Here is a 26,256-nt window from a genome sequence, read left to right as displayed (position 1 = left end):
ACTGAGAAGGTGGGGCATTGAAAGGGCTGATCATGAACCCTCATTTAATTCACGCTGCCTATGGGGAAATCTGAATAGATTATTTCTGTGAAACGACTGAACTCAGAAAAATGGCAACTTTTGATGTCCACATTCAAGGATTTACAATTGCTGTAACATTTCTGTTGTAAAGAAATGGCCATATATTAAAAATTAAGTGGACATTTGAATTGCATGTGGTTTAGTCAAACGACGATTTAAATCGCACAGTGACGTGTAAAAAGCGATCATCGGGCTGTTGGTGCCCTCTGTAGGCTTTTGGGACTATGCATAATGCAAAATTATATTGTTTATGATACATGGTTAAGTTTTGTTCAACGGAACCATATTATTACTTGCTTTTGGTATTTTATTTGAACCAATTTTTATGGCCTCATTTCATTATATATGTATTTTAAGGCCTATTTTTTACTACCATAAAAATAAATTATAATTATCCGATTAATTATCAGAACCAACCGATAGCTCTGTTACCAAATTAAATATTGGAAAAAAACGAACAGGAACTTCCCTTTATGCAGATGATGGTAGTATAGAAGTCACAGAAGTATAGCAAAATGGTAATATAAGTAGGGTTTTAGATTTTCTGTTGAAAAAAAATAAAATGAAAGAAATATACTCATTGCTGACCTCAATAAAACTATAGAGAAATTTTATTTGATAAACATTTTGGGGGAAAAAGTCAGGTGATAAAAGCTTTACATTTTTTAATGCGGTATTTAAAGAACACTGGTTTATATAATAGGATATTGAATTCAAGCGTAGATTATGATCCTGACCCACACTCCTAATCAGTAGGTGGCGGTAATACACCTAAAAGTTGTATGCCATCCGCCATTAAAACACCAAGAAGAAGAAGAAGAACATTCGACTTTTCCTGTCAGTTTTCCACAAGATAGATGTCGAACGGCTGTGATTGGTGCTGAATAAGGTATGATTATACCCCGTCCATTTCAGGAAACTTGATGTATGTTCGACTTCAGCTGCGGCTTTATTTAACCGGTCAGCGAGAGGAGTTTGTCAGTAGTGGTGCTTGTATAGTGTTCGCATACATTACCATAAATGAGGTGGATTTTGCCTATAAGATTTTTTTCTTCTTTTAATGTAACAACAGAAACACATTTCATTCAATATTTTAGGCACTTCTTTACTACAGTGCTTGTATATAAAATAAAGTTCAACACAAGTCTATTTAAACACAAATAAAGGGAAGTATATATTTACATGAAGAGCTTTTACTGTTATAAAAGCTAATTTGTGAGCATTAGCACCCACTGAGCAAAGTGCAGATGTGTGTACGAATCTGTTAGTAAGATACTCATTTCACAGTGTAAACAGCTTCAGTGATTTTAATGGGAGTTTTTGATGGTGCTTGAACTAGACTTTAGTCAGTGAAAATGGTTTTCGATAATGTAAATGTTCTTTGCTCTCTTTCTGTTCAGTGAAAGTGTTTTAGCCTAACTTGCAATGTTTTTATTAAATTCACATTAAATACAAAGTAAGTCGTACTAAAAATATTTTATGGCATGACACCCATATCTGTTAGTCTACTTGAGTAAACAGACAGGTTTGTATGCATAATTAATAGACTACATTATTAGGCTACTTTGACCATCGCCCATTATAGATCAGCATAATCTATAACGGTGGAAAATGCATCTATTTACACATATTTGAGAATCGAGATATTTCAAGATTTTTAACGTGTGGGATTTTTTCGAATAAAAAAATAAAACATTAGTCTTATTGTGGTTGCTGTGTGTCAAATGATGTGCACGATCAACCCCACCCCCCACTTCTTCTCCCTCAAAAATAATGAGAGCATGACACCCCTGATATATACATATATTAGTATTGTCATTCGATAAAAAAAAATTAACTAATTAATCACACATTTTTTCTGAAATTAATCGCCATAAATCCCATCTAACAAAGTTTTTAAATATACTTTTATATTGCAATACTTTTTTGTTTGTTAAAATTTTGTTTGTAAAAATTATTTGTTCAACCCAAGCTAAAGAATAATAATGTACATTTCATCAGATATAACTGCAGTACAAGATTATAAGATGCATTATATGAATGCTTGCCTAAGGAGATGTGTCTTTAATCTAGATTTAAACAGAGAGAGTGTGTCTGAACCCCAAACGTTATCAGGAAGGCTATTCCAGAGTTTGGGAGCCAAATGTGGAAAAGCTCTACCTCCTTTAGTGGACTTTGCTATCGTTGGTACTACCAAAAGTCCAGAGTTCGACTTTAGGGAGTGGGTTGGATTGTAGCGTGGTAGAAGACGAGTTAGATACGCAGGAGCTAAACCATTTAGGGCCTTATAGGCATGTAATAATATTTTGTAAATGATACGGAACTTAATAGGTAGCCAGTGCAGAGACCGTAAAATTGGGGTAATATGATAATATTTTCTTGACCTGGTAAAAACTCTAGCCGCTGCATTTTGGACTATCTGTAGCTTGTTTATTGAAGATGCAGGACAACCACCTAGCAGTGCATTACAATAGTCCAGTCTAGAGGTCATGAATGCATGAACTAGCTTTTCTGCATCAGAAACAGGTATCATGTTTCGAAGCTTGGCAATGTTTCTAAGATGGAAGAATGCTGTTTTTGTAACATGGGAAATATGATTTTTAAGTTGCTGTCTAATATAACACCCAGATTTTTTACTTTAGAGGACGTAACAGTACATCCGTCTAGTTGCAAATTGTAATCCAAGAGATGCTGTGTTCTGTTTTTTGGTACAATAACTAATATCGCTGCCTTATCTGAATTTAATAGGTGGAAATTATTGGTCATCCAATCTTTTAAATTTTTTACACAATCTGTTAGCTTAGTTTAGAAGTTTCATCTGGTCTTGTTGAGATATATAGTTGAGTATCGTCAGCATAACAATTACCAAGGGGCAACATGTATATTGAAAATAGCAGAGGACCTAGGAAAGATCCTTGTGGTACTTTACTGGTGATAACTGAGATGACTCCCCATTGAAATGAACAAAGTGGTAGCGATTGGACAGGTAGGATCTAAACCATCTTAAAGCCTGCCCTTGAATACCAGTATAGTTTTGTAATCGATCTATGAGTATGTCATAGTCTATAGTGTCGAACGCAGCACTAAGATCAAGTAATACTAGCAATGAGATGCAGCCTTGATCTGATGCAAGAAGCAAGTCATTTGTAATTTTAACAAGTGCAGTTTCTGTGCTATGGTGAGGCCTGAAACCTGACTGAAATTATTCATAGAGATAATTTTTTTGCAAGAAGGAGCACAATTGAGCAGACACAACTTTTTCTAAAATTGTAGACATAAACGGAAGATTTGAAATGGGTCTGAAATTTGCCAGTTCATTAGAATCTAGTTGTGGTTTCTTAATAAGAGGCTTAATAACTGCCAGCTTCAATGGTTTTGGGATGTGACCTAAAGATAACGATGAGTTATTAATATTGAGAAGCGGTTCTTCTGCTACAGGTAACAACTCTTTCATTAGTTTAGTGGGTACAGGATCTAATAAACATGTTGTTTGTTTAGATGTACTGGTAAGTTTATTTAGCTCTTCCTGTCCTATAGTTGTAAAACACTGCATTTTTTCCTTGGGTGCGATGAATGAAGCTGAAATACTAAAAAGTGCCTCAGACAAATGCGCTGTACTGATTCAGTATCTGCGGCAGATGAGATGGTGTAGCATGGTCTGTGCCATTATTTCAACCTTATCTTCATAACTCGTTAAGAAAAAAATAGTTTCATGAAAAATTTATTTTCCTTTCTTGTAAACATCCTGTGCGTGCGGAATGTCACGTGTGTCAGTTGTGGAGGCGCGCGCGTATGTCACGTCACTATATTTTCTTTTTTTTTATCACTTTATTAAACCTTCAAATAACAAACAGGCATTGTCGTCTTTAACAATACATTAACAATAAATCCAAGCAGCATAAAATAATATTAAAATAAATAAAATAAACATTAAAATAATACTAAAATAATACTTATTTCAAATAATCTATATTCCTGCTTTTCTGAGACTCTTTTTTCCGTGGACGGTCTCATTCTATTTGTAAAACTGTATGCTACAACACCGTGTTGTTTTTTTACCACCAAGATGCTGTTTTTGAATGTAATTTATTCCATAAAGGACGCGAACAGTAACTCTCCCGAAGAAATGAAATGTAAACAAAGGAATATTCATCCTTATTACAACGTTATTGTTTCGTTGGACTAAAAGTGCTCGCTGGGATGTTGTTCTGTGGACCCTTACCTGTCTAAATAAACTGGGATTTCAGCAGTGGACGTGTTTGTGGCTCGTTATTACAATGAATCTGGTACGTACTGCTTTTTTATTCTGCATGTTTTGATGTGTACTGCTTACACAAATGTAGCAAATACTAGGGGTCGACCGATTATCGGCCTGGCCGATTATTGGCACCGATATTAAGCATTTTTATGATAATCGGTATCGGTCATTTTCAAAACCGATGTGCCGATAAAATTATTTAATTTTGAAACGCGCTATTTGGCTCTGATGCAGCCTGTCGGAACTCACCACTCTGTGGCCTAGAGCAGTCTCCGCCCACCGCGCATCTGATTTGTTGAGAGTCAGGAGTCCGACCAATCAACGTGGAAGACTAAAGGCGCTCTCACACCGAAAGCGCTTGCTAACTGGTGCTGCTTCATCACGCATCAGTTATCTCTCAAAGGCAGCAGCAGACGTTGCTCAAGTTACAATAAATTACAATCCACTACACTGAAGTTTTAAAAACCTCAATATTATCTATTTATGGTTTCCGAGATGGGGGAAACGCAGGGGGAATCGCGGAATCCAGTCATATAAATAGCATTTACTGTATAACGCGGAGTCACGGAATTAGACAAAGTTTGGATGAATTAATCAAAAGTACACTTAAATCAGTAGTCACAATATGGACTATCTGTAAACATTAAGCTGCAAAAAGACTATTTAAATATGAATTCTGCATGTTCGGCGTGTCTCTGTATATGTGAAAGGCACAGACGCGCGGTTTTGACACACACACACACACACACACACACACACTGAAGTGCGCGACGCTTGCGGTGTTTTTCCGCATCTGCCATGTCACTAAATGAGGACATAAATACATGAACATCATCCCCAGAACTGCTCTGAGAGTTACTTCATGAGCATTTGACTGTTTCGTTTGAGTAAAACGATCGTCATATCATAAATAGGCTACAGAAACTTAAGAGGTCCTCATGGCAACCCGTCAAAATAAAAGTTCGGTTTATTTTACTAATACTACTACAATTATTACAACTTTTGTTTAAAAGAACAATCACACAATACGCTATTTCTTACATTATTTAATTTTAATAGTAAACCCATTTGGTTTGCCAAATTTGAGTTTAACTCTCATTTGATTAAAATATAAATTAAATTAATGTTTTATGCCTTCATTTGCACTGCACTGTAAATGAAAACTAATGGAAATGACTGTCACATAGGCCAAGACTAAGATACTGTCACATAGGCCAAGATTAAGTTACTGTCACATAGGCCAAGATTATGATGACGGAAATTGGGACATTTCAATAGGCTATTGAACCAAGTGTGCCTATAACAGGCTATTAGTGTTATAGTTTCATTAAAATAGTTACGGTCTTCTTCACAACTTCTACAATGGAGCTATGAAGACAATTAAATTATTTACACTTATTATATGCATTGCGCTTTTTAAATTAATCAATTGATGTGCATTAGATGATGAATTGAATAGTCACCTCTTGTAGGTTATGATTTAGTCAACCGAAAATAATTAATGAAGAATTATGAGAGGTTATGCTATTACACATACATTTCTAACATGTAAATTATTGAAGCCAAATACTTACATTTCCCCAAGCTGTTTAGCTGTAGTATTTAGTATTCATAGGCTTAATCATGAAGCATGCAGTGGCCCCACTTTTAACTCTCTCTTTATATATTACCCTTATTGTAGATGGATGCATGGGGGAAGACAAGAGTAAGAAGTTCAACCAACACTAAGGAAGGCCATTTTTGTCAGAGCCCTTGTTATTCTTAATTTTGACATTCATTTTCATTTTTACACCAGACATGTATATCGGTTCAATATATTGGTTATCGGTCTACTTTGTCTGTAATAATCGGTATCGGCATCGGCCCTGAAAAACACATATCGGTCGACCCCTAGCAAATACATTCCTTATAAGCTTTCCATCGAAAAACAGCGATCTGTCATCGATGCTTGAGGCTTAGACCTTCAGAATGATATATAGTTTGTCAAGATTAATGATATTCTTTCACGTTGAATTAGGTGAAGCAATGTTGCTTGGCCACTTTCCCATTGAGAATGGGCAACAACATTGTATCTGGATCCGTTAAGAGAATCAATGCAGCAAGACGTGCATCTGAATGAGAGCGAGAGCGAGACCGCGAAGCTAGACTGATTAATGTGCATGCGTTTTTATTTTAAGATTTATAGGTCTGACTTGACACACATTTTTATTAGTTCAATTTCAATAAGTATACATTTCCAGCATCTTCCGTAACATTACCATTTATACAAAAAGGCTAGTTAATAAGTTAAACAACGCTCTGGTTACTCACGTAACCTCGGTTCCCTGAGATAAGGGAACGAGCGTTGCGTCGTCATTGACGACTGCTTTGGGGAAACTACTGTTTACTCTGTTACTGAAGCCAGATTGGTTAACGTTTGTGTAAGTGCACAAACCAATGGCGCTTGAGCCCGCCAAAGGGGGGCTATATAGTCTATATAGTCTCCCCTCTCCCACCACTCTGCCTGGTTGCATTATTTGTTATTTGATGTGTTTTGGATTCTAGTGTCTGCTCTGGTCTGGGATACATGCACTGCGTTGCCGTTCGTATCCCAGTCCGTTACGGTTTTGTTTTTTGTGCCGTGTTGGCCTTTTTGTTTCTATTAAAAGAGCACCTTACCTGCGTTTGGACCCAGACGCCGTCTTTTCACGGCGCTTCCCTCGCTGTTCCGTGACATCCACAGGCCACAATCAACAGCCTGATCAACTCTATGCGAAGGAGATGTGTTGCACTGCGTGAGGCAAATGGTGGTCACACCAGATACTGACTGGTTTTCGGACCCCCCCGGATCCCCCCAATACAGTAAAACTGCACATTTTAGAGTGGCATTTCATTGTGGCCAGCCTAAGGCACACCTGTGCAATAATCATGCTGTCTAATAAGCATCTTGATATGCCACACCTGTGAGGTGGATGGATTGTCTCGGCAAAGGAGAAGGGCTCACTAACACAGATTTAGACAGAATTGTGAACAATATTTGAGAGAAATAGGCCTTTTGTGTACATAGAAAAAGTCTGAGATCTTTGAGTTCAGCTCAGGAAAAATGGGGGCAAAAACAAAAGCGTTTATAATTTTGTTCAGTGTACGTAGTGGTGTGCCACAGGGGTCTGTTCTTGGGCCTATTTTATTTTCATTATATATGGGCCCTTTGGGCTCAATTTTTCGTAAATGCTGTATAATATCATGTATCATTTATATGCAGATGATACCCAGTTATATATCCCAGTTGATCCAAATGCTTCTCCATCTTTTGATGGACTTGTGCAGTGTTTAGGTGAGAGAAGAATCTGGTTGGCAAGCAATTTTCTTCACCTTAATACTAAGACTGAGTGTGTTATTTTGAACCTTCCTCTGCTTTCAAGGAAATTATAAGTTGGTTGGCCTCAATGAAGATAAGTGTTTCAGATCATGTTAAGAATTTGGGTGTTATAATGGATTTAGTTTTAGATAAACAGGTTTCTAGTGTTGTGAAGGCTGCCTTTTATGAACTTAGAATTATTTCTAAACTGAAATCTATTCTTTCTTTTAAGGATCTGGAGACTATTATTCATGCCTTTGTGTCATCACACATCGATTACTGTAATTCTGTAAAGTGAAGTGCCATACAGCCAAGTATGGTGACCCATACTCAGAATTCGTGCTCTGCATTTAACCCATCCAAAGTGCACACACAGACAGCAGTAAAAACACACACAGCAGTGGGCAGCCATTTATGCTGCGGCGCCCGGGGAGCAGTTGGGGGTTCGGTGCCTTGCTCAAGGGCACCTCAGTCGTGGTATAGAGGGTGGAGAGACCTGTATATAGGTATTTCACAGGGTAATTTATCTCGTCTTCAGTTAGTACAAAATGCTGCTGCCAGACTTTTGACTCGTACAAAGAAGAGAGAGAGAATTACTCTAGTTTTGGTTTCTTTACACTGGTTGCCTGTAGAATTTAGAATTGAATTTAAGGTTTTGTTGATGGTTTTTAAAGCTTTGCATGGCATTTCCCCCAAATATATTGCTGACCATTTAATTCCTTATCAAAATACAAGAAACTTGAGATCTTCGAATCGGATGATTCTTCATGTTCCTAAAACAAGATTAAAATCTAAGGGTGATAGGGCCTTTTCAGTGGCTGCTCCCCGTTTATGGAACCCTCTCCCAATGCATATTAAATCTTCCCCATCTGTGGATGCTTTTAAGTCCAGATTGAAATCATACCTTTTTAGTAGAGCCTTTGGAGTCGATTAGAGGGATCAGGTTTTATATTTTAATGTTGAATTTTGTTGAATTGTTGTTGAATTTTGTTTGTGTGACTGTATGTAATGATGCTGGAAAGCACTTTGGTCAACGGCAGTTGTTTTAAATGTGCTACAGAAATAAAATTTGTATTGTATTGTTAAAATGTAGTTTTAATTTAGTGATTTCAGGGCTCGCAAAATCGCTAGCCCGACGTCCCGGGGCTATTGTGTTTTCCAGTCGGGCTACTAAAATGTATCACTGCCCTGCTCGACGGGCTACCTTAAATACAGGGCTCCCACGCAGTGTTCTCTCTAAGAAGAGTGCGCGACCGCACTCTTCTTTCGCCGCGGCCGTGCAGAAGAAATAATGTGCCTTGTGCACACAAAAATGAGTTGGGATGCCATTTGATTGAATGCCGCAGTAAAAGGGAAAGAATAGCAATGCTCGGGCAAACCGCTATAGAGCTTATGTCACGACCGAGTTAGAACCGGTGAATGAGGTTTACAGGTTTCATAGACAGAGAACGATATGCACCAAATGAGTCCCTGTAGGAACTGAATACTTCAATGTTTGCGGTGCGCTCAACACAAGAGCCAACGCAAACTCAATGACGTAAAATAAAATGTCCTCATGTATTAAAGAAGAGTGGCTTGATTAAGTGCTGGAAATAGCGGAGGATGGGCAAAGAACGGTAACAAAACTCTGAAACGTACAGTCACACACAAGAGTATTGTACAAACTGTACTTCATGATGTTTAGACAACTATAGAAGAATTCATGTTCACGTTTTTTTTATATTTAATTTACAGATCTCAGATTACGTTTTGCTTCAGTTTGTATTCTATTCTATTTAGGGATGTAACGATTACCGGTTTGACGATAAATCATGATAAAATTCTCCACGGTTAGTATTACCGTTTCATATTTTAATTATCATTAAAACCGTATTCGATTACCACGATCTGAACAACTCACGATAAATAAATACTGTCCAGCATAAAGCAGAGTGTTAATTAACAGTCTCACGTGCGCACGGCAGCAGAGTAGTTTCATGCTGAGTGAAAACAGGGCGGAAAAGCTGGGAGGTTTTAAAAGAGTACTGAGGGAATTATACAAATGAATATATCAGTGAATTAATTATATGAATGTACCTCTGAAGGATCTGACTGTCTTCAGAAAAGATTCGATGGCATTTTGTTTTCATCTTCGCTCCATGTAATACATAAAGGAAGTGTTCTTAAACACAATACTGCTTTGTTCGCGGAGTTCACGGGAATCAGCTGTAATTCAGCTTTTCCATATAAAGCTCCACATGCTGTCAGAGAGTGGATTTACAGACACTTATTTACATTCAGCCTGTGTGCAGATTCTGTCTGGCCAAAAACGGACCAAATTTGCATGACCTGCTGTAAATTTTAACCGGTTGATGAAAAACAAGCTTATGTGGATTCTACACATTTAAACAATTCAGATAAGTTATATAGAATTATTTATGGAGTAGATAAGTGGATAGAGAGTTGGACTTGTAACCTGAAGGTTGTGGGTTCAAGTCTCAGGTCTGGCAGGGATTGTAGGTGGGGGAATGAATAACCAACACTCTCTCCACCCTTGATACCACGACTGAGGTGAGACCCTTGAGCAAGGCACCGAATCCCCAACTGCTCCCCGGGCGCCGTACCATTGGCTGCCCACTGCTCCGGGTGTATGTTCATTACTGTGTGTACACTTGGATGGGTTAAATGCAGAGCACAAATTCTGAGTATGGGTCACCATACTTGGCCACACACCACTTACCCCCTCCCCTTCCCCTTCCCCTTATTAATCAATTATCATTTTGACTTAACTCTTTTCTTTAAAGGCTGAAATGTGAGGTTTACCTTTATATAAAACTTTTTCAAAGCTTTATTTGAACATTTACATTATTTATTTGAACATGCTATTAAACTGTTGTCAGTCAAGTTGTCATTTAAAATCCAGAACTCATTGGTAATGTTATTGTTTTAGTGATTATGCAAACAAAAAGTCATTTTATTTGCTGCTTGTTGATTTTTAAGTATAAAACTTGAAGTGATTTATGTATCGGTACTTTTTGAACATCTCCAGTAGAGATCGACCGATATATCGATTTACCGATATTTTTCCCGATATTTAAGCATTTTTCCATAATCGAATATCGGTTTTGTAATATCGGATTCCCCGATAAACACCGCCATCTTGTGGACGTTTTCAGAATTGCGCGCAGGATCGCAATTGCAGCGCATCTGAGGGGAGACGAGACAGCAACGGCGTGCAGGTACTTGATTTGCTGTAGTTAGTAAACTATTTAATATTACAGGCATTAATGCACAAATTAGATGTATTACATAAATGCCTGATATATAGTTTAAATGCAACTTGGCTCTAAGAAATATGATAAATAAGATATTCTGTCAAGCCCTGTCCCTATAAAGATAGGCTATAACTTTGCCTGAAATAACACAGCCATGAATTAGCACATGGTGGAAATAAAAGCGCTGAATTTAATTCTCTCTGTGGTCTATTAGTCTCGTGAAGTCGGAGTCACATAGATAATCCGTCGAGTCCTCTCCCAATAAAGACGTAACTTTGCATGAATTAAATAATACAGCCATGAATGATTGCATGTTGGAAAGAAAAGCATTGAATGTAATTCTCTCTCTGTTGTCCATATGCTCATCATTAGTCTCGTGAAACCGCTTTCATATTGCAGTTCACTCAGCGGGTTGATGCTCAAGAAATGCTCAGCACGGCCACCGCATGTAACTTTTAACAAGATTCACTTTTTTGAAGCACCCGAAATTGTATTAACACTTACTATATAACCATTATTTCGTTTATAAACATCTAAATTAATACAACTCTATGGAAATTAATTATTTATTATCTCCGCGATCGATCGCAGTTTGAGTAGCCTATAGTTCTGTGTAAAGGCATAGATAAACTGCGCTGTCAGCAGCATAATTTAGAGCATGCCAGTTGAGAAATGCAATAAAATACAATGCTTGTTATATTCCAATATTCCAGAGAATATTATTCCGTGAATTAACATTATCCAGTGAATTATTCTTCACTCTTTATCCTATTAAACAGCTTATAAACCTACTAAAACTGTAGTTAAAAATGAAGTTGATATGACTCCTTTCCTTTATTTTCTCCATTTGAAAACATTAGACTTTCTATGTTAATTTTGCTTACTGCTAATATTAGTGTTGCTGCTAAAGCTTTTTATAAATAAAATGTTTTTTATTGTTGTAATACGAAGATTAAATTGAACATGACAGGTCTCTAGACTGCGACCAAAATGGTAATTGTTTGCGAGTTAAAATTTGACGTGGTCGCATTTGTACGAGTGCCAGGTCTGCGCTGCTCCAAAGCGTCTGCTTCATACAGCGCGCGCTGCCAGCCGCAGCACATTATAGCAGGAGTCAGATTTCACTGATCACGTGAAGAGAGGTGCTTTCAGCCGAGCGCTTAGTGGGTAGAGCCTGGTTTATACTCGCCGTGTCAGCACGAGCGTGAAGGTGCGCGTCGCGGATGGAGCGCAACGGATGGATTTGTTTTCAAACTAAAGTAAAAGACCGCTTCTTAAACCAGAGAAGGTGAACGTGGTGGTATTCTTGTAGAAAAAACTCCTGTCAGCTACAGCCAATTTAGTTTTACTTTTCTTTTTGTTTTCGTTTTGAGAAGCTTGTTATCTTTGCTGTTTACCTCAGGTTATGCTATGGAGGCTTTCCTTAATTAAAAAAAAATATATATTAATATTTATTTGCTTCCTCAGAGTTTGCTAAACATTCTGTAATATACTAGGTATATAGTACAGCATGTGGTGTGTCCTATTCCATGCCTCGTCTTATTCGTTTTTGTTGATAAATGTTATGTAAGAGTTTGTCATTGTCAACGTACTGTTTTATTGTTGTTGCGCTTTTTAATTAAGAATAACAATGAATCCATCTTTTGTTTTAGTCTTAAAAAGTTAAAGGTGTATAGATATAAGCAAAACAGACAATGATCTTTTCTTGTAAAATGTGACACCAAGATCGCAAATTTGAAAGTAAAAAGCGCACGAAAAAAGGAATTCCTGTTCACAAAATTTAAATCACAAATAATACAGATGAAAAAGAACGAGTTGAATGTTGAAAACTTTCGTTACCATATAACTATAAACTATGATAAAAGTTCATCAGCATGCATTGATTAATCAAATGTTGTAGCAAAAACAAAAAACAAATTGCAACCAAATTATGTGCTCGTGCGCAAAAGTGAGATCAGTGGGAAGAATTGAGTCTAGAGCCCTGCATGAAAGACTGCTAATTCTCAAAACATTTTTTGTTAAGATGACTGAAAGGAGGAAAAACCAAAGTGAAGTATGGACTTACTTCACGCAGTCATTTATTTACTTTATAACAGTAAATAAATATCGGTTCTGCATATCGGTTATCGGGCACATAGACATGCAAATAATTGGTATCGGTATCGGTTATAAAAAATCAATATCGGTCGATCACTAATCTCCAGCACATTTTAACAATACCGTGATAATACTGATAACCGTGATAATTTTGGTCACTATAATCGTGATGAGAAATTTTCATACCGTTACATCCCTAATTCTATTCCATTCTATCAGTTTAAATAGTTTGTTTTGATAATATATTATGTTAGGTCTATATTATAAACCTGATAAATAATTGACCTTGTTTTTGAGTCTTTGACTTTGAGTCTCTTGCTCATCAAGGCTGTATTCATTTAAAAAATACAGAAAAAAAACAGTGATATAGTGAAATATTATTGCAATTTCTAATATTGGTTTCATATTTCAGCATTTATTGCTGTGATCAAAGCTGTATTTTCAGCATCATTACTCCAGTCTTCAGAGTCCCATGATCCTTCAGAAATCATTCAAATATGCTGATTTATTATCAGTGTTGAAACTGTTGTGCTGCTTTATTTTATTTTTTTTGGAACCTAGGGCTGGGCGATATGGCCTAAAAAAAAAATCCCCGATTTTTTTACAAAAAATCCGATTTACGATTTAAATCGATCCCCCCCCCCCCCCCTACTTAAAATCAATCTGCCGATGACAAAGTTGTTCAAAACAAGTTTTAACTCGATTTATCGCCCAGCCCTATGGAACCTGTTACTTTTTTCCTTGATTCTTTGATTAATAAAACGTTTAAAAGAACAGCATTTATTCAAAATAGAAATATTTTCTAACAATAGAAGTCTTTACTATCTATTTTATCCATTTAACAAATCTTTGCTGAATAAAGTTTATTTAACTTTCTTTAAACTTTTTTAAAGTATCTTTAAAAAAGAAAGAAAAAAATTCTGACCCCAAACGTCCCAAAAAATACAGTATATATATATATAATATATATATATATATATATATATATATATATATATATATATATATATATATATATATATATATATATATATATATATATATATATATAAAAAAAAAGCAGTAGAACTGTTTCCAACATGGATTAAAAATCAGCATATTAGAATGATTTCTAAAGGATTATGTGACACTGAAAATACTGCTTTGCTTCACAGGAATTAATTACATTTTAAAGTATATTAAAATAGAAAACGTTTATTTGAAATTGCAATAATATTGCACAATATTATTTAGTGAAATAATATTCAGTATTTTTTATCAAATAGATACAGCCTTGATGAACATAAGAAACTTTAAAAAACTTCAAACTTTAATCCAAACTTTTGAACTGCAGTGTATTGTACAGTAAAAATGTTTTCTCAGGTAACCTAAAATGTACATCATTTAGTTACATCAAGGGTCAAATTGAATATAAATAGCACATTAAAGTTAAAAGTTACACACTTTTTGTGTGTGTGCTGTACAGGTCTGGTATAAAGAATGCTTTTGCTCAGGTGCCCGAAATGTCTGCCCGATAGAGAAAAGTTTTGCTCAGCAAGAAAAAACATTAGAGGGAACATTGCTCACACGGGTCCTTAAATTTGATACAACTAAATTGAAGAGTTTTTAAGGCCTTAGACAGTTTTAAATACATTAAATGGTATAAGAAATAATTTTTCAAATTGCCTTAAATAGATTTTTAAGAATTCTGAAGATACCTTGTAAATAGGAAAATAAAACCTTTTCCTTGATATTCGTTGATATTTGTGTATTGAAAATGTTTTTGATTGACATTTATGGTCTTTATTTTATTTGGGCTAGTTAAATTAATTTTGGGGCTACCAAAATCTGAAGAGTACCTGCCCGAAGGGCTACCGGGGATTTAGAAATTTTGCGAGCCCTGGATTTTAACTTTTAGTTTAGTGATTGTTAATGCTTTTAAAGAGCAATGTTAGATTGTAATGTTCTAATGCTATCTGTTCTAACTGTAAAAGGTACAGCTGTTATAAAACCAGAGAGAAAGGTTGTATGGCTATGATAGAATGTGAGAGAGTCAGTGGTAATATCAGTGCATCCCTATTGGTCAGTATTAGAGGAGCTCAGCTTAGCCTGACAGTTTGCCTGCCCTGAACCAGGTTAGCTTTCCAGCATAAGTAGCCACAGTGACTGAGGTTGATCTTTGTAAAATTTGCTTTATGGAACCAAATCATTTGACTTGAGTCAGACTAACTGAAATAAGCCTGGCCTATTTGGTAAACTTGTGTTATGAAACAAGAAGACACACAAGTTAATTTATGATTTGCTGTCTGTCTGAACCAAAGAAATAAAAGCGGTCATATTTTTTCCATTGCATCGTATTGCATTGAATCGCACTGCATCGTAATAGGGGTGAATTGTATCGCATCGCTAGCTGCTTCATATGTATCTTCCATGTATCGTATGGTTGGCTATGCATCGAGATGTATATCGCATTTATGGAGTTATGGAGATGCACATATATACATATATATATATATACATACATACATACAGTGCCCTCCATAAGTATTGGAACAGTAAAGACAAAATTGCTCTGTTGGCTGTGGAGTCAAGAATAGGGGTCGACCGATATGTGTTTTTCAGGGCCGATACCGATTATTACAGACCAAGTAGACCGATAACCGATATGTTGAACCGATATATATGTCTGGTGTAAAAATGAAAATGAATGTCAAAATTAAGAATAACAAGGGCTCTGACAAAAACGGCCTTCCCTAGTGTTGGTTGAACTTCTTACTCTTGTCTTCCCCCATGCATCCATCTACAATAAGGGTAATATATAAAGAGAGAGTTAAAAGTGGGGCCACTGCATGCTTCATGATTAAGCCTATGAATACTAAATACTACAGCTAAACAGCTTGGGGAAATGTAAGTATTTGGCTTCAATAATTTACATGTTAGAAATGTATGTGTAATAGCATAACCTCTCATAATTCTTCATTAATTATTTTCGGTTGACTAAATCATAACCTACAAGAGGTGACTATTCAATTCATCATCTAATGCACATCAGTTGATTAATTTAAAAAGCGCAGTGTATATAATAAGTGTAAATAATTTAATTGTCTTCATAGCTCCATTGTAGAAGTTGCGAAGAAGACCGCAACTATTTTAATGAAACTATAACACTAATAGCCTGTTATAGGCTCACTTGCTTCAATAGCCTATTGAAATGTCCCAATTTCCGTCATCCTAATCTTGGCCTATGTGGCAGTATCTTAGTCTTGGCCTATGTGACAGTATCTTAGTCTTGGCCTATGTGACAGTATCTTAGTCTTGGCCTATGTGACAGTAATTTCCATTAGTTTTCATTTACAGTGCAGTGCAAATGAAGGCATAAAACTATTTAATTTATCTTTTAATCAAATGAGAGTTAAACTATTTTTTGGCAAACAAATGTGTTTACTATTAAAATTAAAACATGTAAGAAATAACGTATTGTGTGATTGTTCTTTTAAACAAAAGTTGTAATAATTGTAGTAGCATTAGTAAATAAACCGAACTTTTATTTTGATGGGTTGCCATGAGGACCTCTTAAGTTTCTGTTGCCTATTTATGATATGACGATCGTTTTACTCAAACGAAACAGTCAAATGCTCATGAAGTAACTCTCAGAGCAGTTCTGGGGATGATGTTCATGTATTTATGTCCTCATTTAGTGACATGGCAGATGCGGAATACACCGCGAGCTTCGCGCACTTCAGCGTGTGTGTGTGTGTGTGTGTGTGTGTCAAAACCGCGCGTCTGTGCCTTTCACATATACAGAGACACGCCGAACATGCAGAATTCATATTTAAATAGTCTTTTTGCAGCTTAATGTTTACAGATAGTCCGTATTGTGAGTCGATTTAAGTGTACTGACCTACTTTTGATTAATTCATCCAAACTTTGTCTAATTCCGTGACTCCGCGTTATACAGTAAATTCCATTTACATGACTGGATTCCGCGATTCCCCCTGCGTTTCCCCCATCTCGGAAACCATAAATAGATAATATTGAGGTTTTTACAACTTCAGTGTAGTGGATTGTAATTTATTGTGAGAGCGCCTTTAGTCTTCCACGTTGATTGGTCGGACTCCTGACTCTCAACAAATCAGATGCGTGGTGGGCGGAGACTGCTCTAGGCCACAGAGTGGTGAGTTCCGACAGGCTGCATCAGAGCCAAATAGCGCGTTTCAAAATTAAATAATTTTATCGGCACATCGGTTTTGAAAATGACCGATACCGATTATCATAAAAATGCTTAATATCGGTGCCAATAATCGGCCAGGCCGATAATCGGTCGACCCCTAGTCAAGACATTTGCAAATATGATTAAAAGATGAATATGAGACAAAACTACAAAATGTCACATTTTATTATTAGCCGTTTCAAGTGAAGTCAATTCAGTATTATTTGTATAGCGCTTTTAACAATGTAAATTGTGTCAAAGCAGCTTTACATCGGCTTGATATAAAGCTGGGTGGCTTTATATCAGATTTACAGTATTTAGACAGGGAAATAGTTTGTCAAAATAGTGTCATTCTCCTCTGGCCAGACAAAATCAGCAGTTTAAATCTAGGCTAAAGCAGAATCAGATTGTACAAAGGACTCTACATATATGGTTTACCAAATAAAAAGAACAGCACTTTTAGAGTTCATCCCACTCATTGATGTGAGCATAAGTATTGGGAAAGTTGAACATAAGGCAGATATGAAAGATTAAAATCTATTATTTGGTTGCAGATCCCTTGCGCACAGTAGTAAACTTGAGTCTGTGACCCATAGACATCACCAGACTCTTGGACTCATCCTTTGAAATGCTTTTCCCAGCCTTTAATGCAGCCAATTCCAATTGTTGCTTGTTTTGGGGAGTTTCTGCCTTTACTCTCCTCTCCAGCTGGTGAAATGTCAATCTGGAGATTGACTTTCCAGTTTTTTGCCTTTATTAATTCCTTGACTGAACTGGCTGGGTGTTTTGGGTCATTGTCTTGATGCAATATGTGAATTAGTGAAGTGAAGTGACATTCAGCCAAGTATGGTGACCCATACTCGGAATTCGTGCTCTGCATTTAACCCATCCAACGTGCACACACACAGCAGTGAACACACACACCGTGAACATACACCTGGAGCAGTGGGCAGCCATTTTATGCTGCAGCGCCCGGGGAGCAGTTGGGGGTTCGGTGCCTTGCTCAAGGGCACCTCAGTCGGGGTATTGAGGGTGGAGAGAGCGCTGGACATTCACTCCCCCCACCTACAATTCCTGCCGGCCGGGGACTCGAACCCGATTACAAGGCCACGACTTCCCACTTCCACGATATGAAGCACTTCCCAATGAATCTGGTGGCATTTTCTTGAATATTGGTAGGCAAGATGGTTTTGTATCCTTCCAAATACATTCTGCTACTATCATCATACATTAAGTCATCAGTAAAGTTGAGAGGGCCTGTTCCAGAGGCAGCCATGCATGCCCATGCCACGACACCACCTCCACCATGCTTTACAGATGAGGCCGTATGCTTGGGATCATTGCAGTTCCCTTTTTTTCTCCACATTTTTGCTTTCCCATCACTTAGATATAGGTTCATCTTTGTCTCATTGGTCCATAAACACAGTTCCAAAACTCTTCTGGCTCACCTTTGTGCTTTTTTGCAATCTCTAATCTTGCCTTTCTATTTTTGGTGTTGGCCAGAGGTTTGCATCTTGCTGTGTAGCATCTGTAATTCTGTGTCAGTCTCCTGAGGACAGTAAATTGTCAGAGCATCACCCCAGCTTTCTGGAAGTTGTTGGTGATTTTACAGACACGTCTTTTAGGATTAATTTTCACAGCTTTTCTGATTTGTCTGTCATCAACTACTGTTGTTTTCTCAGCCGATCAGGTCGTTGTTGGTTTCCAAACTCTTGATTTCTCCATGCCCTTGAGCTCTAACTGACTTCCTCTTTTCTTTTAGTATCCAAATTGCTTGCTTTTCTCTCAAAGTCAGCTCCCTCGTCTTCATCCTGGTTTGTGTGTGTCATCATCGAATGCAAGATTCAGAATGCAGAAGTAATGGATATAACTGATACGACACATTCCCTGCTTTTAATACCTGAAGAATTAATGCAACAGGACACAGCTGATCACTTAGAAAGACCTGTGAGGCAACTGTTCCAATACTTATACTCACATTAGATAGAGGGATGCAACTCTAAAAGTGCTCAACTTCTTAGCTGGTAAAACATCTATGTGTTGAATCACCCAATAATAAAATGTGACATTCTGTAGTTTTGTCTCATATTCATCTTTTAATCATATTTGTAAATGTCTTGACTCCACAGCCAACAGAGCAATTTTGTCTTTACTGTTCCAATACTTTTGGAGGGCACTGTGTGTGTGTGTGTGTGTGTATGTATATGTATATATATATATATATATATATATATATATATATATATATATATATATACATACATATATATATATATATATATATATATATACATACATATATATATATATATATATATATACATACATATATATATATATATATATATATATATATATATATATATATATATATATATATATATATATATATATATATATATATATATATATACATACACATATATATATATATATATATATACACATATATATAGATATATATATATATATATATATATACACATATATATATACATACATACAGTGGCGTAACTTTGCTTTGAAAAGTGGTGGGGACACCGCACAACTCGTTTTGCTATTTGTTTATTTAATAACCGAATTTACTTGCGGACTGAGTTCAGAGTTGGAAATGCACTTAATTTTAACTTTGATGTATACATGCATCACATTCACAAATATGTCTATAAACATCCGTGAATGTTACGTTTTGCTTATCACAACACATCCAGGGTAGCTAATATCAATCAAAATACGCAAGATAAATATGGTGAACTTACCATTTAATGGTCAGCTCAGCTGCAGCGTATTCATTAATTGCACAATTGTATGTGTGTGTGTGTGTGTGTGTGTGTGTTACGATTCATTCTACTTTGAATTACTTGCATATGTTCTCTTAATACCAGCCGGACAACTTGCTAAAAGCAGGTGTGATCGATGCACGCGCTGAACATGGAAGAATCAACATTACGTCAAGAGTCAAGACAAGCACACAAAATGTTTCCTCATCCAATCAAATAATTTAACCAATCCTGAACTACGCAAAACCTTGTGTAAAACATGAATGAGAGTTAATTTGTGTTTAAAATGGTTAAACTACCTTTATTAATTAAATAATTAAATAAATGAAACAAATCTTTTTGTCACAAATCTAGTTTTCATTTTTGTTTCACAAATCTAGTTTTGACAAATCTTTTTTTTTTTATGACGTTTTTATAAAAGCTCTATTTTTACCTCCCCCACCCCACATGTAAAGGCTAGTTAACGGTAAATGTTGCTACCTATAGCATAAATGTTAAAACATCAACAAAATTTTAGTGAAGCAGCCACGCACAGTAAGTTACTTTGCTTAACACGAAAAAATATTATATTTAACTTACGTGAATATAGACATACTGTCGCTAATCATATTTTCTGGCGGCCACTGGAGCGCGCTGTGATTTAATACAAAACTGAATTAAAGGACTATGAACTAAAGACTTGTACTTTTTAATTGTTTTAATTGTGAAAATCCCAGTCATAACATAGAATTGTCCTGTTGTCTAAAAGGTTACTTCTATGTTACTTCTTACATAATTTTTCATATAACACGTAATCATGACTTGTAATAATAACCGTGACTTGTGACTTTTTAACAATGCCTCAAGTGAACTCCACCTTCTAGTCATCACTTGATGACTACAGTGAGTGATTATTTGACTTGTGGACCAGAGATATTGTCCAATTAATCTTCTCAAAAATCTCAAATAAAATATTTCAACCTTGAAACAGTATCCAAACAATACGAACATCGTAAAAAGAAAGGTACAGGATCTGTAGACTAATTATAGGGAAAGGAAACTACATATCCCATGACGCATATCGCGTATCTCGCGATAGTTTCACAACGAGACTTAATATTCATCTTTGAGGACGTTGAAAAGCTTCTGACCGGCGGAAAAATGTGTTAATTGAATGAATTAGATTATGAAGAGTGACTATTTGTAGATGGTGCTTTTCCTTTAATCCATACCTTACGCAATCTATTTTTCAGTTACTTTTTAAAAGTGGTGGGGACAATATCGAGCCTGGTAAAAAGTGGTGGGGACATGTCCCACCCGTACATTACGCCTATATATATATATATATATATATATATATATATATATATATATATATATATATATATATATATATATATATATATATATATTATATGTGTATATATATATATATAAGTAAAGTCGTGACGTATTGTCAAGTATGGTGACCCATACTCGAAATTGGTGCTCTGCGTTTAACCCATCCAAGTGCACACACACAGCAGTGAGTAGTGAACAAATGCACACACACACACACACACACTGTGAACACACACCCGGAGCAGTGGGCAGCCATGCTGCAGCGCCCGGGGAGCAATTGGGGGTTCGGTGCCTTGCTCAAGGGCACCTCAGTCGTGGTATTGAGGGTGGAGAGAGCGCTGGACATTCCCTCCCCCCACCTACAATCCCTGCCGGCCGGGGGCTCGAAACTCGCAACCTTTCGATTACGAGTCCGACTCTCTAACCATTAGGCCACGACTTCCCCCAATATATATATATATATATATATATATATATTAGACTACAATTCCCATCATCCATTGCACTGACACCACACAGCTGTCACCAATCTCACATTGCTCTGATTACACAGCTAATCACACATGCTTTATAAGCCTTGGACTTCCTCTCTGTCATTGCCGAGTGTTGTATAGCGTTTATCACTCTCCTAACGATAGCTCTCCTAGCGATACTCTACGGAGCCCACGTAGTTGTCATGGTCTTGCCTTGCCTTGTGTGTTTTCTCGTGTTTTGATTCTTGCTCATGTTTCCTGGATTAACCCTTTGCCTTGCTGTTCGGACTCTGTTTGCACCTCTCTTGGACTATTGCTCGTGTACCTGGATTATCTCTCTGCCTTGCCCTGTTGGATATTGTTCGCCGATCAAGACCCACGCTTGCCCTAGGATTAGAGATCGACCGATATATCGATTTACCAATATTTTTCCCGATATTTAAGCATTTTTCCATAATCGGATATCGGTTTTGTAATATCTGATTCACCGATTAAACACCGCCATCTTGAGGACGTTTTGAGAATTGCGCGCAGGATCGCAATTGCAGCGCATCTGAGGGGAGACGACACAACAACAACGGCGTGCAGGTACTTGATTTGCTGTAGTTAGTAAACTATTTAATATTACAGTCATTAATGCACAAATTAGATGTATTACATAAATACCTGATATATAGTTTATGCAACTTGGCTCTAAGAAATATGATAAATAAGATGCTCTGTCAAGCCCTGTCCCTATAAAGATATAACTTTGCCTGAAATAACACAGCCATGAATTAGCGCATGTTGGAAATAAAAGCGCTGAATTGAATTCTCTCTCTGTGGTCTATTAGTCTCGTGAAGTCACGTAGATAATCCGTCAAGTCCTCTCCCAATAAAGACGTAACTTTGCATGAATTAAATAATACAGCCATGAATGATTGCATGTTGGAAATAAAAGCATTGAATTTAATTCTCTCTCTGTTGTCTATATGCTCATCATTAGTCTCATGAAGCCGCTTTCATATTGCAGTTCACTCAGCGGGTTGATGCTCAAGAAATGCTCAGCACGGCCTCCGCATGTAACTTTTAACAAGATTCACTTTTTTGAAGCACCCTAAATTGTATTAACACTTACCATTATTTAGTTTATAAACATCTAAATTAATACAACTCTATGGAAATTCTCTGCAATCGATCGCAGTTTGAGTAGCCTATAGTTCTGTGTAAATGCATAGATAAACCGCGCTGTCAGCAGCATAATTTAGAGCATGCCAGTTGAGAAATGCAATAAAATACAATGCTTGTTATATTCCAATATTCCAGATAATATTATTCCGTGAATTAACATTATCCAGTGAATTATTATTCACTCTTTAGCCTATTAAACAGCTTATAAACCTACTAAAACTGTAGTTAAAAATGAAGTTGATATGACTCCTGTCCTTTATTTATTTTCTCCATTTGAAAACATTAGACATTCTTTATTTTGCTTACTGCTAATATTAGTGTTCCTGCTAAAGCTTTTTATAAATAAAATGTTTTTTATTGTTGTAATACGAAGATTACATTTAACATGACAGGGCTCTAGACTGCGACCAAAATGGTAATTTTTTGCGAGTTAAAATTTGACGTGGTCGCATTTGTACGAGTGCATGGTCTGCGCTGCTCCAAAGCGTCTGCTTCAAACAGCGCGCGCTGCCAGCCGCAGCACATTATAGCAGGAGTCAGATTTCACTGATCATGTGAAGAGAGGTGCTTTTGTGGGTAGACCCTGGTTTATACTCGGCGCGTCAGCATGAGCGCGAAGGTGCGCATCGCGGATGGAGCGCAACGGAGGATTTTGTTTTCAAACTAAAGTAAAAGACCGCTTCTTAAACCAGAGAAGGTGAACATGCTGGTGTTGTAGAAAAAAATATGCAAGTCCTGTCAGCTACAGCCAGTTTAGTTTTACTTTTTGTTTTCGTTTTGAGAAGCTTGTTATCTTTGCTGTTTACCGCACGTTATGCTATGGAGGCTTTCCTTAATTAAAAAAAAACAAAAAAAAAAACAATTTGCTTCCTCAGTTTCCTTTAGTTTAAACATTCTGTAATATACTCGGTATATAGTACAGCATGTGATGTGTCCTGTGCCATCCCTCGTCTTATTCGTTTTTGTTAGTAACTGTTATTTAAGCTAGTTTGTCATTGTCAACGTACTGTTTTATTGTTGTTGTGCTTTTTAATTAATAACAATGAATCCATCTTTTGTTTTAGTCCTAAAAAATGAAAGGTGTATAGATATAAGCAAAATAGACAATTATCTTTTCTTGTAAAATGTGACACCAAGATTGCAAATTTGAAAGTGAAAGCGCACGAAAAAAGGAATTCCTGTTCACAAAATTTAAATCACAAATAATACAGATGAAAAAGAACGAGTTGAATTTTGAACACTTTCGTTACCATATAACTATAAACTATGATAAAAGTTCATCAGCATGCGTTGATTAATCAAATGTTCAAATGTGCAAAAGCAAAAAACAAATTGCAACCAAATTATGTGCTCGTGCGACCAACTGAGAAAATTAGTAGCAAAAGTGAGATCAGTGGGAAGAATTGAGTCTAGAGCCCTGCATGAAAGACTGCTAATTCTCAAAACATTTTTTGTTAAGATGACTGAAAGGAGGAAAAACCAAAGTGAAGTATGGACTTACTTCACGCAGTAATTTATTTACTTTATAACAGTAAAGTATCAAACATTTATCGTGTCTCTTTTTGCAAACCATTTAGTTGCAGCTGAATACCATGAACAAAAATCAACAGGTTACATAAACTGGATTATTTAAGAGCTGTTTGTTTGTATTCTCTTGTATGATTCAAAGACAAATACATTTTAACAGCCCCTTTTCGCCACCTACTGGCGTAACAATGTAATCTATAAATCTTCAATTGAAGTGTCAAATTACTTTCAAAAGGTGATTTACTCTATTTTAATCACTACGGTACACATCAGATGTTATATCTGAAATAATCTTTTATCCCAGTACTTCTGTGATTTGAATGTTTGTAACACAGAAATAATGATACTGTGTGTTTGAAAAGACTGAAGCTGTTTCATATACATGACAGCAGCTGCTCTCTTTAGGTCAACGGCTGTGCGAACGCAAATTTTAATATTCAAATCACACTGATGTGATCGTACTCTGCACGCATGAACCAAGTGATCACAACTTTGTATGAAATGGACGAATCATTATAATTTAGGAATAGAATTACATTGGTGTTTGAATCGTGATTGCGATTTTTGACGAGGTGGTGACACCTCCATTGCAACATGTTAAGCTTATCACAGATCCTCACAGAGGAAAAAAGCACACACAGGAATCGATAGGCTTGACAACGAGCGTGTGTGTTTTGGGTTCATTCTAACATCCTCAATTCCAAATGCTCACAAATCTGTGTTTTAGAATAGTAAAAGCTTTTTATCTTAAACCACTGATCAAAGCATATTTACCCCCACTTTATTGGTATTTAAATAAAATGTTATGTTGAACTTTATTTTTGAACAGATGGCGCTGTATTAAGCAGTATAAAAAATGTTTCTGTTGCTCATGAAAACGTTTCTGAAACGTCTGATTATTTGACAATATTGCATTTAAGTAAGTTCATCTGTGACAGAGTGCAAACAACACGCAAACACTACTGGGAGCAGAAAGTGTCCAACTTGATGTGTTCATTTTCAACTCCGTAACGACTGTCCTCGGCTAATCTCGTTGATCGCCATCCGTAGCCATGGTTCAAGTAAAAAGTGTATAGCCTCCTGCTGGGTGTTACTATAAGGGTGTGACATCACATGAAAACTATGACTTGTGCTTACATCCATTGTATCCACTAATTCTGTTTTTGTTGTTTTGGCAGAAATGTGTGAACTAGCATTCCACAACCACACTGGATTTGAGCTTGATACACAAATACTCAGAATATGACTTGCTCAGAGGAAGCAGATGCACAATTTGCAGAGATAGAGCTGCTATTAAGTATGTTTCCGAGTGAAGAAGAGTTACAAGTGGATGAGCTTTCACATGCAGAGCTCAGAGCTTATGTGGAGGGCACAACTCATAATCCCCCCAGCATCAGACCCCAATTCAGCATCAAGCTGAAGATGGACAACCCTACTGTAAGTATGTGAAATACATTAAAATTAGGGCCGGGACTTTAACGCGTTAATTTAGATTAATTAATTACACAAAAATAACGCGTTAAATTTTTTTAACGCATTTTAATCGCACTTATTTTTGCACCGCGGAACGTTTCTCACTGGATGAGTTTCGGCGGACTGATTATACTGGAGCACCAACTAGCGTTCAGACTAAAGGCTGTTTCTCAATTCCAAGAACGCAAAGAACGGACTTGCGTTCTCGTGGAGACCGGTCTTGCCAAGCTTCCTTGGAAGAACGAACTCGGAAGGACGCGAGAACACAGAACGCACACTTATGAGAACTGAGATGTA

General features: G+C 36.6%; 1 protein-coding gene across 2 annotated transcripts in view; it reads left to right on the top strand.

Moving 5' to 3' along the window:
* The first annotated feature begins 868 nt into the window (after positions 1 to 868).
* rwdd2b (RWD domain containing 2B) overlaps positions 869 to 26,256 on the top strand; it is an 83,413-nt gene continuing 58,025 nt past the window's right edge. Inside the window, exons 1-2 of one of the 2 annotated variants that reach the window (XM_079416409.1) lie at positions 869 to 970; positions 25,665 to 25,923. In XM_079416409.1, coding sequence (XP_079272535.1) covers positions 25,729 to 25,923 — 195 coding nt within the window. In that variant the 5' untranslated portion in view covers positions 869 to 970; positions 25,665 to 25,728. The remainder of the gene's footprint in view (positions 971 to 25,664; positions 25,924 to 26,256) is intronic. The other variant, XM_079416408.1, reaches the window with a different exon arrangement.

The sequence above is a fragment of the Barbus barbus genome (assembly GCF_936440315.1).
Source record: "Barbus barbus genome assembly, chromosome: 5".
In the NCBI taxonomy this organism is placed as follows: Eukaryota; Metazoa; Chordata; class Actinopteri; order Cypriniformes; family Cyprinidae; genus Barbus; species Barbus barbus.
This window is presented reverse-complemented; position numbering and strand designations above follow the sequence as displayed.